This window comes from Dermacentor andersoni, chromosome 2, assembly GCF_023375885.2.
Source record: "Dermacentor andersoni chromosome 2, qqDerAnde1_hic_scaffold, whole genome shotgun sequence".
Classification (NCBI taxonomy): Eukaryota; Metazoa; Arthropoda; class Arachnida; order Ixodida; family Ixodidae; genus Dermacentor; species Dermacentor andersoni.
Genome location: NC_092815.1, coordinates 229,339,079 through 229,357,939, shown reverse-complemented (window position 1 = coordinate 229,357,939; position 18,861 = coordinate 229,339,079). Strand labels below are relative to the sequence as shown.

General features: G+C 45.3%; 1 protein-coding gene across 4 annotated transcripts in view; it reads right to left on the bottom strand.

Annotated features, from left to right (window-relative positions):
• The window catches only part of Lrch (Leucine-rich-repeats and calponin homology domain protein), a 205,195-nt gene that overhangs the window by 171,077 nt on the left and 15,257 nt on the right, over window positions 1-18,861 (bottom strand). For all 4 annotated transcript variants that reach the window (XM_050186794.2, XM_050186791.3, XM_050186793.3 and 1 more), the window contains exons 3-4: window positions 13,465-13,591; window positions 5,331-5,573 (exon numbers count right to left, since the gene is read on the bottom strand). In XM_050186794.2, the coding sequence (XP_050042751.1) occupies window positions 5,331-5,573; window positions 13,465-13,591 (370 nt within the window). The remainder of the gene's footprint in view (window positions 1-5,330; window positions 5,574-13,464; window positions 13,592-18,861) is intronic.

The window sequence follows — 18,861 nt, the reverse complement described above, 5'->3', positions numbered from 1 at the left end:
TATTAAGTCGCCGGTAGTCCACGCAAAAGCGAATTGTGCCATCTTTCTTTTTTACCAGCACTACAGGAGAAGCCCAGGGACTGTGCGAAGGTTGTATGACACCGCGTTCGAGCATGTCTGCAACTTGCTCAGCGATCACGCTACGCTCCGTGGCGGATACACGATACGGCCTGTGGCGTAAAGGCGCATGGTTGCCGGTGTCGATGTGATGGACAACAGTAGAAGTGCGGCCTAAGCGAGATTGTTGTAGGTCGAATGACGTGCGAAAGCGGTCTAGAAGATGGACGATCTGGGCGTGCTGCGCTGGAGTGAGGTTGGGATCAATACTCTGGTAAAATGTTGGGTCACACGGCAGCGTGGGAGGAGAAACTTGAAGGCCCAGAGTGTCAACCGGAGGAGAAGCCGGGTCGTCAGGCACATCGTAAAGGAAACTTGCTTCGATTCCGTCGGCATAACCAAGACACTCATTGTGGAGCAGCCTAGCAGGGCAAGGAAACAGGTTTGATACATAAAGTGCGCTCGAACCTTGTTGAATGGCAAGAAGGGCAAAAGGAAGCAAGAAAGGATGGCGGCGAGTAAGAAGCTTAGACGGCGTGAAAAAAACTGTGGAGTCGGAAAACCCAATGCAGGAAACGGGTACAAGTGCGGCAGAGTATGGAGGAATCTCGGTGTCGGCGGTGACGAACACACGACCGGAAGTGTCATCAGTATCTTCAAAAACGTTGGTGCCGAATGGCGACAGCGCGAGTTCAGCACGGGCACAATCTATAACGGCATGATGAGAGGACAGAAAGTCCCATCCTAAAATCATGGCATGGGAGCAGCGAGGCAGAACAACGAACTCAATATGGTATAAAGCGTCGCTTATAACAACACGCACGGTACACTTCCCTAAGGGTTCAATAGGCGCAGCGCTTGCTGTACATAATGAAATGGCTGAATAAGTCGTCGCTACTTTTCTAAGGGTAAGACGAAGCTGGTCCGAAATCACTGATATTGCTGCTCCCGTGTCTACAAGCGCATGAACGGCAATGTCTTCTGCATAAACTTCAAGGACATTCGCAGGAAATAAATGAGGTCTTGAGGAGTTCGCTAAGATCGCAGTTCTTGCCTCTGGAACTGCGGTCCTTAGTTTTCCTCTCGGATATCTTCAGGACGACGGATCAGCGGCGACAGAGAACGCCGACGGGGAGACGGAGACCGACGGGTATTGAAGGGTCGGGAAAGAGGAGACGAGGCTTCGAAGGGCTGAGCGGCAGTAGCAGAACGGGAGGGAGAGTCGAAACCGTAACTTTGTGCCCTCGGAGAATCCGAAGGATACCATCCACGCCGACGGCAAAGCCGTGCTACATGCCCAGGTAGGCCGCACGAATAACAGATAGGCCGATTGTCATGGGTGCGCCATGGATTGAGAACAGCGGGAGGAGACTGTTGGAAATATTGGCGAGGTGGGCGCCAGGCTGCTGTGGCGACCAGTAGCTGCTTGGGGGGGCAGGAGAATATGTTGCAGCTGCTTGCGGAGGTGAGGGAAAGGCGCTGGTAAGTCTGGATTGATTACCTGCAGAAGGAGGCCTTGGATTAGCGACAACGGCAGCGTACGTAAGTGGCACAGGCGTAGGAGGCGGTTGATGAGCAAGTGGTACTGCGTTAGCGACTTGTTCTTGTATCATGTGACGGAGATCTGGAGACAAGCGCGGCTCTGAGGCTGGAGCGACTGGCAGAAGAGAGAGTTGGCGCGCCACTTCTTCTCGTACAAATTGCTTGATTCTGTCAAAAATTTCTGGACTGCAAGGAGTAGAGGTGACACCATCACTCAGAGCTGAAAGCGCGACGTCCGGAGCGAGTGCTTGGCGCGTAGAAAGCCGTTGTTTGCGCAGCTCCTCATAGCTCTGGCAAAGCGTTATGATGTCGTTGACCGTCTGAGGATTCCTTGCCAAGAGCATTTGAAAGGCGTCATCTTCTATGCCTTTCAAGATGTTCTTGACCTTGGAATCTTCGGTCATATCTGGGTCTATACGCCGGCAGATGTCAACTACACCTTCAATGTAGCTCGTAAAGGTTTCGCCGTTTTGTTGGGCACGACAGCGAAGCTGTTGTTCAGCCCGAAGTTTGCGCACAGCAGGGCGACCGAATACTTCCTGAAGTGCCGTTCGGAATGCTGACCAGGTGGAAAAGTCAGCCTCATGGTTGCGGAACCAAAGATGGGCGACCCCGGAAAGATAGAATGGTACGTAGCCAAACTTGTCAGCTTCAGACCATTTGTTGTGTGCACTCACTCGGTTGTATGATGACAGCCAGTCCTCTACGTCATGATCGTCAGTGCCATTGAATATGGGAGGATCCCGTTGGCGTGGCGCACCAGGACAGACGACTGGAGGCGGTGCCATGGGTGGCGCGGTAGTACTAGTCTCCTCAGGCATGGGAGATGTGAGAGGGATCGTCCGGCTTCGGAGTTCCAGGTTTGCAATAAGTCCAGCACCTTCCACCAAATGTCGCGAAGCACTTTGAGCAGAAAGCGTTCGCGACTAGAACGCTGAAGCAGCGAGAGGTAATGTAGCCGACCGAGCACCGAAACAAGGTTGTTCTTTCTCGTCGTCGCTGTCTCTCTCCTAGCCACAGCCCCACTGCTCCTTATTTTACAGTACATTTCATTCAATACAGAGGTTAAAGGGACACTAGAGGTTACCATAAAGTCAAGTTAAAGTGACAAAGCAATACTCTAGAACGTCTAAGGCGTCAATATAATCACGAACAGAGCTTTAGTAACCGAGAAATTGAGGTAAATGCATGACACAATTTGAGACCCCCCAGCGACATCCCGGTACTAGCCCGATGACGAAGGCACTCCTCATCATAATTTATGTCACTAGTACTCAACTACTCGTATTAAAAAGATCATCTCATTATGTTATAAGACGGAAGAAAATGCTACTTTTCTACTTCTGTTCGATTCTAAGAAAAAATAACATTTTGACGTTACCCTTCAGTAGTATGGGTGGTCGAAAGGTTTCGTTTTCGTTCGACTCTGCGCGGCGCGCATTTTGGAGTTTCAGTTGTTTTGTTATCGCACCCTGCTGCGCTGGTTCTGCTGGCTCGCGAAACTTGCATTTGGAACAAGCAGCGACAATGCCACATCCATGTGATGTCGTGGGATGCGCAAACGGTCCGCGGAACTTGGCTAAGGGCAGTTGCAGCGGCAAATCCAACGTTACTTATCACTGCGTGCCAACGAGTGAACCTCTCCGTTCGAAGTGGTTAAGTGCTCACATTTTATATTCATCATATTTTATTATAGATTCATATCATATATTTTTTTTGAGCCCATCATGTAAATATCAAAAGCTAGTCTTGTGATGACTCATTCAAAGCTACGAGAAGAGACCAAGAGACATGTGATGTCGTGGGATGCGCAAACGGTCCGCGGAACTTGGCTAAGGGCAGTTGCAGCGGCAAATCCAACGTTACTTATCACTGCGTGCCAACGAGTGAACCTCTCCGTTCGAAGTGGTTAAGTGCTCACATTTTATATTCATCATATTTTATTATAGATTCATATCATATATTTTTTTTGAGCCCATCATGTAAATATCAAAAGCTAGTCTTGTGATGACTCATTCAAAGCTACGAGAAGAGACCATTATGTGCCTATGAATGGCGTTCAGAACAAAGGGCCACCGTGCAGTATTTCACTAAGATGTCGGCTGTGAACATGCAACAGTCATCCCATGCACTCGCTTTCGTTAGCAAGCTGGTTTCTTAGCTTTGTGAGGGCCGTGAGACCGCTGTGAATAGATCTGTGTTCATTTGGTAAGCATAACTTTAGTCGCAAACACTCGACGCAGCTCTGATTAGGACTAAGGGTTTAGACAGTGTGGCCAATAGTGTGGCGGTGATGAAAATTTGATGGGCTGCAAACCGTCGCAGAAAGCTTGTCACTAATATGTCCTACGGGTTGCTCATCATTGATTGGTCCCAAAATCATCCATACAGGTTAGATTACATACATACATACAGGTTAGCCGTTTAAGAGGCACATGTGCCAAGTTCATCTACGTGCTTGCATGTGGACAGAAAGCTCCCAATTTCGCAAACCTGCATGCGTGAACACTGAACTCGTGCAGTCAATGCACTCAGCATGCCTTCCGGTGGCTAATCAGACCAATCTTCACACATGCTCTCATGCTTTTCATACGTGCTGCTGTTGCAGTTCCCTTCGTCTGCATCACGTTAATTGCTTCGATCAGTATCGTCTGAATGAACCCTGTATAGAAGAGATTGCCCGCCATTGGAACAATGTAGTACTGGTAAAGACATCAACCGACCATGGCCGGCTCATTCACCGAAGGCACCTACGTCCGAAAAATAGAATGTTCAAGAAATTGAATATTACATATCTGATTTGCAATTCAAACTATTCGAACCCTCACTATTCAATTTGAAATCGTATAATCGAGTATTCACAGACTCCTAGTAAAAAGAGTCATTACTGAAAGCTAAAGTCAAGCTAAAGCGACAGATTAGTGCTTGGGAATCTGTAAGGCGTCAATGTTATCGCGAACAGGGCCTTAGTAATAGAGAAACTGAGGTAAATGCAGGACATGATTAGGGACTCCCCGGGACATTCAAGCACTTGCCCGATGACGAAAGCACTCACTCAACCACTCTCTGCAAAAAACATCCTTGTATTGTATTAGAAGACGAAATAACGTGCTATTTGTCCAGTTCTATTTCATTTTTAGAAAAAAGAACTCATTGAAGTTACCCTTGGCAACGACGCGCGCAGTTCAAAGGCTTCGTTTTTGCTTGATTCCGTGCCGCCCACACTTTTGTACTGTTGCGCTGGTTTTGCTGGCTCGCGAAACTCTCACAAAGTGGAAGTAGCAGAGAATTCAACTTCCATGTGATGTCGTGGGATGCCCGAACGGTTTACGCCACTTGACCAAAAAGCAGCTGCAGCGGTGAATCCACCGCTTGGTCTTGGCTCGGTACTGTCGTCTGTCAGGTGCCGTTTTACTCACCGAGGGCAGCGAAGGGCAGTAATGGCGCAGAGGGTGGCGGGAGATTTGAATCTAGAAAAAGGTATTTGGACCCTTCAGATGCAATTTTCTCGTAAACTAACTTTTTTCTTGGCACGAAACAAGCATTGCGAGGTTTCTGGAATGGTACTTAAACACTCCCTGTCGACTTAGTATTTGCCTTTAGTGTCCCTTTAAGGAGTTCAACCTGCCTGGTTACTGACATGGTGCGCATGTGTCCCCATGGTGACTTTCAGTTCTCGGCTACGCAGGTTCATGCTGTAAATCCACCAAGGAACAAAGCAGCAGACGTACAAAAGCAGGCGGGGACACCAGTGGGTTCCCATCGACCAGGAGGTGGCGCAGGGAGTTCATGAGGCGCAGCAGGGGAGGCAGACGTGCCAGCTGGTTTTCAGACACGTCCAGATGCCAAAGGCGCAGCCGGCACAGCTCGGCTGGTAGTTCCAATAGCCGGTTACGGCGCACACGTAGCGACCGCAGAGCCTGCAGCTCCCCGATGCCTGGTGGGAGCTGTGACAGCTCATTGCAGCTGACATCCTGCATAAAGTGCAAGCTACAAAAGGCAGCCTCGCCACTTGACGGATAATACAAGTTTACAAACAGGTGCCCTACTCCAAGAAAAAATAAAATAAAAGCCTGTCTATTGCTTCACCATTGTTGAAATGCCATCAATGACCGTGCAAATCAGACAAGGCTGGGCAGACGAGCATTTGCAGTTGCATTAGGCTAGGTCGTGTGAACTCTATTAGGTGAACATACAGTTTAGGGTACGTTACATTAGGTATACTAATGCATCATAAATATGTTTGTGGGAACGGTCAATGGTATTGACCAATTGGTCGGTGCTGCATTGTAATTCCTGTAGCATTTAACAATGAGTACTACAGGACTTGAGCAAACGGCTTGAGCAAACAGCAACACACATTCTGCAGCTAAATAGCAACACTGAATGGTCATTTCATTAACTGAAGATCTAAGTTAACAAACAGATGCCCTGCCACAAGAAGAATCCTTAATTAAACTTTTCAGCATTCTTCAAGAACCTCTACAACTGTGCAGGTTAGGTAAGGCAGGAGTGCGTGGGTCTAGAACTGGGTTAGGCAAAGTAATGTTGGGTCATATTAGGTTAATGTATAGATTAGAATATGCTAGCTCAGCATCATGTTAGGATAAGTTAGATAACACTAATGCATCATATGCTTGTGAAGATGGTTACTTGAGTTGACCAATGCTAAAATGTCATAAGACAACTTTCATGCAAATGTTTTACTCATTGCAAACCTACACATTTTAACAATAAGACATCAGATGCCGAAATTTACGTGTGCTACATACCTTGCTGCAGTGTTGGAATTAAAAAGCTGATTTCTTTCCACTGGAGCTACAAATATGTGACCAGTACAAACCAATATCCTATGAAATACAGCAAATAATCTGTTCCAATTTCTCTCATGCTTGCACACTATTGACTAGGCCTCACCTGTACAGCCTTAATGAATGTCACATTTTACCAAAGCTCTGCAATGGTTGGGCAGACTAGGTGCACTCGTCAAAGCAGTTCCCTCAAAGCATAAAGTTTCATATTATAACTAGAGGGAAATCTGGCACTGTGATCGTTCAACCATCATGGGAACGATGGGAAGTACAGGCTACAGATGGGCATTCTGTTGACTGGCAAACTAGTCTACAAGTATTTTTTGGCAGTTTTGGTTTCATTCCAAGCGCAACTGCTATAACCTGCAGTGGGACAGTGAAATGCAAAGCTCTCTGCCTTTGTTCTGTTGCTCGAAGTAGCAATAGCGCACTGGTCCAGCAGCTGGGACAATGTTTGCGTTGCAGTGTGGTGTCGAAACCCTGAAGAGAAAGCGACCGCATCATAAACAGTGAAAGAACATGTTTTGACCGTTTGGACTTTGGTTTGTCAAGTGTGTTAGGTTGGCGCTGTAGCGTTACATGCTTTATGAAACTTCAGAATAGGAAAAAGAAGACGTTACTGATACAAGACACACAGTGGCTTGACAATCAAATTTTATTGAGGGCTTCATTATGCATTGCTCGTTTATGTGCTCATTGAAATGTGTGTTTTAAGACTTTGAGAACACAAACTTACTTGTGGTAGGAAAGGTTGCTGCTTCCTGGCTGTAGTCTAGGGTCGCAAAATGGGTAAGTGCAAAGCCACGCCCTAATGCTTCGGAAGCGTTACATCAATATAAAATATGATGAAGCATACTCGTAGGAGGCCACAAGCGTCCTAGCTAACACTGCAGCAGATGTGCTTAAAAGTACTTGAAGATGTTCAGCAATCGTGACAGCCAACACAGCCTTTCGAAAGAGCGAGAGAATTTGCAGGTGCCTGTCGTCTGCGAGAAAAATCTCACGTTTGTAGCAAGCAGGCGTCGTAGCAGACGACACTTGTAGCATTCCTCTCAAGCGCGCAACACTTCCTCACAACACAAAAATTTTTATTTCCATAAATACTTGATGAGTATCTTTATATAAGTAAATGCACGGCTGTTATTGCGGTTGCAAAAATAAATAATTATTCTCTGGCGTTAAATCGGAAACAGAATCGCACAAGAATGCATACCCTGGTGTGCCCTGTTGATACACCATAGTAAACCGTGCTTCAATCTTAGTCATACGAAGTTTATGTAATGTGTTGTACATTATATAACATACTGCAGAAATAAAATTGGATATTACGTGATAATATCCGAGTATAGCTTCATTTACTGGGCTGCAAGCAAATGCCACTAGTCTAAAGATCGAAGTCAATCCGAAGCCTGTACTTCCCATCATTCCCATGTAGGTTGAGGCAACACTCATGAGAGCCCCAGTAGACACTAGCGCCACATTTCCCTCTAGGGTATTTATTTAGAAACTCTATGCCTCAAAGCAAAGAGCACTAAAATACTGTATTTAACACTCCGCATAGAAGAAATAACCACATATACAAACTGATAAGAAATCAGCAATAAAAGCACTTCAAGTCGAAGCACACTTAAGTTCATTTTCACTTCTTGTGCATTTGTGTTCCCTCGGCAGTATACTTATTAATAAATACTGCAGACACGAAGTCCAAGCAGAGAGGGGTGACAAAATACAGATTAAGGATAAGAACTGAGTAAAGCACTGAACCAATCAAAAATAGATTTTTTGCAGGTCATGGAGCTATGCTTCAATAGTTCATTCCCATCTGCTGCATTTGCGAGGAAAAGAGAGGACTTAAATGTATCTGTTCTAGCGAAAATTGGCATTAGAGAATGACATGTGGGGATGTGCGACTCTCACGCGTCTCCTGATGTGTTGTTTTCCCACATGGTTCCCGTCTCCTGTAGTCCGGCTTCGCCGCATGGCCTGATGCCTGCGGCAGTCGGTCTGGTTGAAGCGCAGTACGAGAGATGGCGCGATCGATGGATGGATGCATGTTATGAGCGTCCTTTTTGGAACGGGGTGGTGGGTTGCGCCACCAAGCTCTTGCTATTATACTGCCTAATGTCCTACCTAGGTTAAACAATAAAAAAAGAAAAAAGAAAACACTATGAACTACCACACTCAAATTTTCGCAACCTCTATTTCGAACTGTGCTTTTGTACATCTCCGTTTTTTGTCGTTTGCCTACTTTTCTTCCACCAATCCTCTAATCACTTCTTACTACTTCTTACGTTAGCAGCGCAAGCCATCATCATCATCATCAGCCTACTAATGTCCACTGCAGGACAAAGGCCTCTCCCTGCGATCTCCAATTACCCCTGTCCTGTGCCAACCGATTCCAAATAGCACCCGCAAATTTCCTAATTTCGTCACTCCATCTAGTCGTCCTCTACTGCACTTCCCTTCTCTTGGTACCCATTCTGTTACCCAAACGGTCCAACGGTTATCTAGTCTGCGCATTACATGACCTGCCCAGCGCCATTTTTTTTCTCTTAATGTCTATTATAATGTCATCAATGCCCGTTTTCTCTCTGATCCAAACTGCTCTCTTTCTGTCTCTTAAAGTTATGCCTAGCATTCTTCGTTCCATCGCTCATTGCGCTTTCCTTAACTTGTTCTCAAGCTCCTTTGTCAGCCTCCAAGTCTCTGCGCCGTATGTCAGCACCGGTAAAATGCACTGATTGTATACTTTCCTTTTCAATGATAACGGTAAGCTGCCATTCAGGAGCTCACGATGTCTGCCGTATGCGATCCAACCCTTTTTTATTATTCTGTGAATTTCCTTCTCGTGGTCCGGGTTCCCTGTGATTAATTGACCTAGGTAAATGTACTCCTTCACAGACTCCAGAGGCTGACCTGCGATCTTGAAATCTTGTTCCCTTGCCAGGTTATTTATCATTATCTTTGTCTTCTGCATATTAATCTTCAGTCCCGCTCTTACACTTTCCCTGTTAAGGTCCTCAATCATTTGTTGTAACGCGTCTGCATTGTTGCTGAATAGAACAATGTCATCGGCAAACCGAAGGTTGCTGAGATATTCGCCGTCGATCCTTACTCCTAAGCCTTCAGGCGAAGTTCAGGCGAAGTTCTGCCGAAGTTCTGGCCATTCAGGCGAAGTTCTGTCTACTCTTCTCTCGTATTCTCTTCTTTTTTTTGGTCACGAATATACAGTATTATATGTATTTACCCATGCTGTGTGCTTTACATGAGAGCATATGCACATTTGACAAGACATAAGGAATCATTTGGTGAAAACTTCTGGGAGCTCTTTAAAAATACTTTCATAATGCTGCTATGGGAACTTCATCACGCATGGAAACATCTGATAGCCCTTCACAACGACCCAATATTTCCATCAATCCTTCAATGTTGTATTATTTATCCTAGCTGATCTGTGAATCCCAGTGTGGCTAAGGCTCACACAGGGCAGTTAAATACATAATTTCTTAGTTCCACTTCTCTACTCCTCACCGCAACAACGATTGAGTATGCGCGCCCGCTGCGCTAGGGATAATCAAGAAGCGTGAGAAAGACCAGTGAGAATGACAAGTGACAAGTGAGAAGCGTGAGAATGACAAGTCACGGAAGCAAAGATCCACTGTAACTATCTCGTTGCGGGCCTGGGAGCATTTGCGGTGGCGATGAAGCAGTCAGTGGAAGAGAGCTAAGGTGGAGAGGGTGCCCGGGGGCCACCACTCAGGAGGCCAATCAGGGTGCATCCTGGTGACACTATGTCGTGCGACAGAGGTTCCTGTAGTTCGGGGAAGTCGTAGAGAGACGGCGCTCACTGTCGACCCTACTTCCTGTGGCGAAGGAAGTGACGATTACTAGGCTGGCGCGCCAATGGCTTGACGAGAGACTGCAACAGACACCGCTAAAATCTCGGAGGCAGGGGAACGTGATTAAAGTTTCGAGCAGCAGCCGCAACTGGCGCTCGCAGCCGACCCTGGTGGAGAGGAGGAAATAGGAGAGGGGCCGGAACCAGCTCCTCAGCTCACGCATCAGGCATCTTCTGAAGGAGGCATTCAGTTGTTCTTTTCAACGCGACCAAGATGGCCGCGACAGCATACGTCGTTCAGCAGCAACATGGCATGAAAAAAGCCCCATTTTTATGGTTCTTTCTGTCAAAATATAGCTCGTGGCGGTTACATGAATTTATATTGTGGCTGAAATATTGATCCATGACGCGGGAAACTTGGTCAGAACATGCAACAGTGCTTGTATATTATGAAAATACCACTTTCAAGAAACCGATTTTTTCGTCATTTTTTAGTCTCTAAGACACCCGTTGTTATTAAAATAATGTTCATGATGTTTTCCATCAATATTCATGAAACATTAAATTCTTCATAAGATTTCTGTGCCGATTTTAAATATTTAGTTTTGAAGATAAATGAAATTCATTGTTCATCATTTGCAGAAACAATAGAAAAAAATGCGGTACAAAAATTTACATTGGCACATGCCTAGGTACTAGAAAACATAAGGAACACAATGGTAGGAATACTTTTTTGATATATCAAATATTAGTAATTTTATAGCAATTCAATCTTCACTGTTCCGATTGTGGGTACCCTACTGTCTGATCTAAAGCAGATTTGAAAAAACTTAAAGCATAACTTCCAAAATCTGTTCCTACCAGTGTGTACTTTGTAGACTCAGCTACAAGCAACAAAAAAAAATTATGGCTCTACCTGCCTTGAAGGCAGAGATATCGCTGTGGGAAATCTGCAAGAAGTCAAAAGTCGGTGTTTTGAGAAAACGAGAAAAAGGGAATACATTCACTTTTAATCAAAAATGCAGAAACAATTTTGCAACATTTTGCAGTGAAAGTGGCGTGAGATTCGAAACTTGGTGAATTAAAGGAATATCAGCTGTAGATATCAAAAATTTCATTTTCAAATTTTTAGCGATTTTTTTCGCCGCAAGGAGCCGTGTCCCCCCCTTAACTTGTTTTCGAGCTTGTTTGTCAGTCTCCAAGTTTCTGCCCCATATGTGAGTACCAGTAGAATGTATTGATTGTATACCTTTCTTTTTAATGATAACGGTAAGCTTCCAGTCAGGATCTGACAATGTCTGCCAAATACACTCCAACCCATTCTTATTGTTCTGTAAATTTCCCTTTCATGATCAGGGTCCCCTGTGAGTAATTTACCTAGGTAAACATACTCCTTCACAGGCTCTAGAGGCTGACTGGTCATCCTGAACTCTTGTTCCCTTGCCCAGCTATTAATTGTTATCTCTGTCTTCTGCATAGTAATCTTCAACCCCACTCTTATACTCTCTCTGTTAAGGTCCTCGATCATTTGTTGTTGAAACTTAATAGCTTGAATACTTCTTGCAAGCACACAGTGAATAGCATTGGAGAGATTGTGTCTCCTTGTCTGACCCCTTTCTTTATAGGCATCTTCCTTCTTCTCCTTTGGAGAATTAAGGTAGTTGTGGAGGCTCTGTAGGTACTTTCCAAGGTATTTACGTAAGCATCCTGTACTCCCTGATTAAGTAATGCCTCTATGAATGCTGATATTGCTACGGAATCAAATGCCTTTTCGTAATCTATGAAAGTCATATAGAAAGGCTGATTGCATTCCGCGAATTTCTCGATTATGTGATTGATGACATGGATGTGATCCACTGTAGGGTATCCCTTCCTGTGAAACCTGCCTGTTCCCTTGGTTGACTAAATTCAATTGTTGCCCTTATTCTATTGGAGTCATTTGGGAGGGAGTGGCCGAATACTGCACCAGGGAGGCCAATTCCTGTTCTGGTGAGGGAGTGTCCTGTTGAAGCTTAGTGGGCCTTTCTAATTTGGTTGTACCTGGATTACTATAGTCCCACTTGCTCTCGGTGTTTTTGCCGGTGTCAGGTGCCACTCCAAGCCTTGAGATGTAATGTACTGGGGGAGGAGAAATCGAGTTTCCCACTTTCAGGGGGGAAAACAATAATAATAAGAAAAAAAGAACCTGTGAGGATTCGAACTTCTGACTGTGGCAACCGAGCATCCAAGCTAGCTCAGTGAAGATTAAAACATTCCTGTGAAGCTTTCCATCTTTTTCAGCTTTTTTTTTTGTAAACGCACATTCATTTCAGCATAGACACAAGATATTGCCTCATAACGGGAGCAATAAACAGTAAACATATCGATCCTACCAGTTCCTTTGCCATGCTTCCCTAGCAACAACAGAGGGGAGAGCACAATGGGCCTAAGCTGGGTTAGTTGGATTATGTTCATTATGGCGAAAGAGCGTAGATGATGGGACGGGTGAAACATACAACACAGTGCACTGACAACAGTGTCAATGTGTGGCCTAGTTGTAGAGCCCCTGCCCCAACTGCAGCAGGTTGTGGGTTAGATTCCCACTGCCGCCGGATACCTACTGAATAAAACGGGTGTACGCTAGCCTGGCATTAGGCCACCTTCAGAGTTAATATGCTTGGCAAGGATCCTGCACTCTAAATTCCTGTCAAAACCCTTGTGAGAACAAAAAAAAAAAAGGTCTGGGCTGCTCCTATGACGGCAATTTCCCATGTGGCACCCCAAATGCACTTATTGAGGTGGGGTACCTTCGGGTTAGGGACAATGAAACAACCCTTTCCAAGTGTTGAGGTCCCATAAGGCACCAGGTCAGGAGTGCGCTTGCACCTATTCTACCGGTGGTTGCCCAGCGACAGCACTTCAATCCCACACCCTTGGTGGATGCCCTTCAACAAGGCCATCTGTGGTTGGACAAGAGGCGCCCAGAGACCACACGCATGAAATCTCTAATAGGTCCCCTTTCAAGATGTGAACTCCAACAAGAAGCCGAGCACCAGGCCAGAAGACATCTCTAGCACAGAGGCACAAGGATTTGAACTCAGTACCTCCCACATACGAGGTGGATGCTCTACCACTAGACAATGCTGTGGCTGAAAAAGACACATTGTGTTTCCCGTCAACCGTGCCATTTCGCCATAAACAGGGAAGAGGGTCTGACTTGTAGCCGCCGCTACTCACCAGGTCCATGAGCGAGCGCATCCTGCCCAATTCCTCTGGCAGCTCTGCTAGCCGGTTGCTGGACACCAGCAACACTGCCAGAGGCAACTGGCAGACTGCCATTGGAAGTGCACTCAGCTGGTTTCGGCTGCATGAGGAACAAGAAAGGAACACTAAACTCATCTGCGAACATAAGTGCAGTGATTGGAAGCTCCGGTAGGCACACCCTTCGCAGTTTCAAAAGTCACATGCTATGGCAAGTTTATTTAGTACGATATCTATACAAAGATTGCGCTTCAAGATATCCATCCCTATGTGATCCAATCAGTGTGGCTAATCTTGCATTCTTAGGCACAAATCTCAGTGCAGACACATCCCCATAGTGACAATACTCATAGCACAGTCAACTTTTTTTTTTTTTTTTTGTAGGAAAATAAGTCATTGCAACTGTTGTCACCTCCAGCCTGCTTTCAGAGTGGCAAGCAACATGCTATGACCTGCATCACCTTGGAGCTTGTCTTTGCATAGACATTCCCATTTCAGAATGCAAAATTATCCATGCAAAGTAACAAACTTGGGAATGAATATGTATCATAATAGGAAGCCTTGTGGCTGTACACCTTAAATGTAAAATTTTAGAGTTACCATATACTTTACAAGTATAACTTTTCATGCACAAGGACGAGGGCCCTTAAAGCACCTGCACAAGCAGCATTAACAGGGTGTCATATATGAAAGGTTTTAACTTTGAAGACACAGTACTATATGTACACTTGCGACTTGAAATGCCCATGCGGAGATGACAGCCTATGCACAAGATGCCTACATGCCACAGTGGTGTTGTGTGAAAGAGAGTTAGTTGGTGAGCAATGAAAAAATCAGCATTAACACTCCACATTATGCACTTGTTCTGTGAGGGTGCTTTCGCATGCAACAACCATTTCTATGAGTGTGTGGTTTGCCTGCTGAGAACATGACCTGAAGTGCTACGATTTACTGAACCAAGTATTCTTGCAACAATGGGTGCTTAAAATAACTGTTACAGATTTCTACCCTATAAAAATCATCTTAAATTTGAAGATTTTCTTGCAGAGCAACAACATTTGAATGAGCCAGATTCTAGTGTAACATAAAATAAATTTATCAAAACCAGTTCTTTTTTACCATTTAACAGCTGCAAGCATGAAGTCCTTCTTAATTACACTACCAAGAATGTTTGTTTTCTGTTCAATGGCTTCAGCAGTCACATAATTGTTATTGTTGCTGTTTCATTCCTCATCATAATGCACAGCACCACATAAAATTGCTTATTTAGCACACCGCTCCTTACTTTCTTTTTAACCTCCTCACCAAGCCCATATGTTATTTATTGCACAAAGCTATCAGGTTATGTTTGTGCCATTTACTTACACAGGGGTCTCGTTTCGCTAATCTTCCTATGTGTTTGATAAGCTTAATGGGCCCCTCATTAGGCCAAACAGCAAATTTTGGTTATACCTTGGAATTTGTTCCGTGCCCTCTAGGGAATGTTGCGCCACAATGATTTTTAAACTGGTTCATTATGAGCAGAGAAAAGCATGAAGTATCGCAAAGTAATGATTTCAGGAGGTGAGCTGCACTGCCAACATAGACACTCTTGCCAGTTGCCCCTTCTAGGCTCCGCAAGCAAAATTTCTCCCCTGTGTTCTCCCATACCAGATGCGGAGGACCGTGTCATGTACATGTCACTGTCCCCACCTTCTTTCTTTCCTTTACCTCACCCTTTTGCTGCGCGGTGCGCTTTGTGGTGACAGTCTTGCGCACAAGCCCACAAGCTGTAGCGTTTGTTTCATTTCACTCTGAGCAGGATCTTGCGAGCTGTGCATGAGAACACCTGCACTGTTTTCTGGCTGCTTTTGCGGACTGGATTCCCCAGTGCAAGCACGTTTGAAGAGGCTGGCCCTGCTTTTGAATACAACAACGCAATATACTGGATTGTTGTACCACTGGAACCCGGCTAGTGGTGTGACAAATCAGTGCCACAGGAACACTGTGATAGACGTGAGTGCATCAAAGAGCATGACCCGGTAGAAAATGACATTGTTTCATTCTCTGAGCGCGTGACTGCACAACGTGGAAACAAGCAGATAGAACGGAAGTACACCTCTCTTGCTACGGTACGAAGTAAAACAAAGATACACATACATTCGGTTTGTGTGCTCTATTATTTCTCTAAACGTTAATTCACCTACTGAAGCAACATATTAAACAAAGAACTGCTGTTGCCTAGAATAATTCTCAAAGCCACATGTCACTGTGAGCGACGTCACAGCTCTGCAAATGGCACAGGTGCACTGGTGCGAATGACATCGACTCCTCAGCTGGGAGCGCGATGCCTGCGAGAAGGAGGGCGCACCACATTTGCTGTGAGATGTTAAATGTTTTTGTTGTGCATAGCGGTGTACAGTCGAACCCGTTTACATCGAATTATTCTATATATCGAACAATTTCTGGTCACGGTATAGTTACAATGAGTATATATAGCAAAAATTACGCTTACATCGAACAAATATTGCAGTGACTCCCGATATATCGAACGTCAAGCGGTGGAAAAGTGCCCCCAGAAGTTGGCTTTCCCTCGCGGTAGCGGGAAAACCCGGCGGCGCGGCTCCATCCATAGAGTTTCTCACTACATTACCGAGAGGGAAATCTGGCGCTGCTGCGCTGTGGTATGCATGGGAATGCCGGTATGTTGTGGGTTCGGATTGGCATCGTTCTCGTAGAGACAGGACACCTTGACGACGCGCTTGGCAAGTACCGTTCCGTCTGTCACAATGATTCATTTTCTACTAGAACAGCACGCGAAAAGCTGTTTTAGCTTTATTATTACGCGAAAACATGTTTTGTTTAACTATGAGAACTTTTTATTGTGTGCACGACTACATGTTACGTAAAAAGTATCAGCGGGCCGCTAAAGTTGGAGGACAGACGACAAGGTTCGCGCTCGCTTTGAAACAGTTGGTTGTCTGTTCTTGCTTTTCTTCGCTTGGTCATGCACTGTAGGTGAGTAAAGATGTAATATGCGTGAATGGAAACATTTTATGAAGATTTTACTTTGAGAACGCGTTATTTGCGTAGCCATATCCACGTTTTAGACAAAGCCTCTTACAACACCAGCCAACACGAGCCTCGCAGACACATATACCGTCATTCCCATGACGGCACGGTGCCCCCTTAAGAAACTCCCATAGACGGTGGCGCCAGATTACCCTTTAGGTGTTATAGTGAGAAACTCTTTGGCTCCATCCAACCGCTCTCCCTACCGTGACCGCGCTGCCTCGGGCTGTTCGGGCGAGCCGTCGACACTCTCCCTGTCGCGCATAGTGAAGTCTATTATCCTCCCTCTTTCTCCATCATCTTTCACTTCCCACTCCCTCTCCCCTGACGACGCTTCGCCGTGCTCCCTCACGGGTTGCAGAATCAAGCGTCCTTCCTTTCTTTAGATCACTATCTATCGACACTCCCCAGCAAGAAATGATCCTGGTTCGCCTACAGCGCTTGCTCAGACAGCCAATCAGAGGCTCTTGTGCGCTCTTCGTGCAAGATGGCGAAAGTGCGAGTTGTCTGGCTGCTTTTCTGGTTTATCGTGTTTGCGCCTTGTGGGCCTTCTCCCGCAGTGTTGCCGTGATGAAGCGGCAGAATTCGCCTTTCGCCGTGAAGATCGAAATCATAAATCGTGTCGAACGCGATGTCCCTGCAGCGTGCAAGATTCCGAGGAGCACTTTCGGCACGATTAGGGCTAAAGTGGCCAGACTCGCAACCCGGTGCCCATGGCGCCCAACGCGTACGCACGGCCGTGTACGAGGCGTTCTTCATACGTGCCGGTTTCCGCGTGCTTGGTGATGACTGTAAATTCTGATGAATGCGACGAAGCCGTTGCCGGTGTTGCCGAAGTTTGGAGCGAGCTGTCAAAATTTCCGGGACAATCGAATCAAAGGTGGACGTGTTTGTGAGTACAGATGATGGTGTTGCGACGACGGTAGATCCCGAAATGAAGACTACATCGCCGACATCGTACCGAGCACAAATGAGAGTAGGCACATTGAGGAAGGCAACTACGGTCCTTTGCTCACATCCTCCGAAGTGATTGGTGCACTCGCATTAGTCCGGTGCTTCTGCGCGAATGCGGAAGGTTGCGGCCTCAGCTGCTCGGACTCCTTAGACAACGTGGGGAAGTGCGTGCGTCGCAGGCAGCGAAATTGCCCAAGCAGAAGAAAATGCAGGACTAATTTATGCGAAACTAAGCTAGTTTTGTCAATAAAGTGATATTATAAATGGTATGTGCTTTTATGACATCCAATTATTTAGCAGGCTTATATCAAATTATGCTCTATATCGAACTGATAGGCATTTTTTTGTGAGTTCGATATAGCTGTGTTTGACTGTAATACCTTGGAAACACGATCAGTGCACATACTTTGCACGGCACTTGTCGGCTCAAAATGGCCAGACCTGGTGAGGGTCCTTTTAAGGCACAATTTGTGTAACACATTTATAGAACAGGAATAACTGTTTCAGCAAGGTAGCACAATAGGGGTGATCTACTGCTAACTGGTTTTGACAGAGCAGAGCATCATTGTACACTAGGAATGTGCAGGTACTGTTTATTGAAGACAAGCTAAACACAAATTGAATAGTGATAGCACCTTATGAATACACATAATTGAGTATTTTTAAAGTAGTGTCTAAATGCTACAAAGCAGGCTTTACAAAAAGCACTTGTATACTGTATTGGCTCAATCCCAGGGCAGTTTCCATACAATGTGGGAAAGCTGGATAATCTGATTGTGATAAACATCATTAAAATATATATTCAGAACTATCATGTACACCTCCACTATAAAGAGCAAATGGCAAGAGCTGTTATTAGTAACCTGAAGTGATATCAATTTAACTGGTCTGTTCTGCATACTAGTGTGTTGAGATGATCTGCACAACCTATATGCTGCAAGAACAAAAAAGAAAAAAAAAGACTGCCCCATAATAGTCGAATGTAGTTTTAGATAAGGCTGATAAGCACATTTGTATCCCAGATCAAATTGTACGGCAATATGGTCAAACATGAAGCATTCAAAGCACTGTTCAGAAATGGAAACTGCAATCAAGGAATTGGGAAAGACAATGACAAGTTTGGTTACATTAAAAGGCACACTGCAGCAAACATGCTAATGTCAGCAATCTCATTACTGGCAATTTTTTTTACAGACAATAGACCACATGTACACCTAACAGGCTATAGCTATAATACTTCATAAAGTGCATTTCTGCTGGCTGAACACATGATCGATAATGCAAGATTTCAATATTGAAATTACGCATGCACACATATTGGTCCGAGTGGTAAATAAAAATAAACATAGAAGTGATTAATGCCTTACC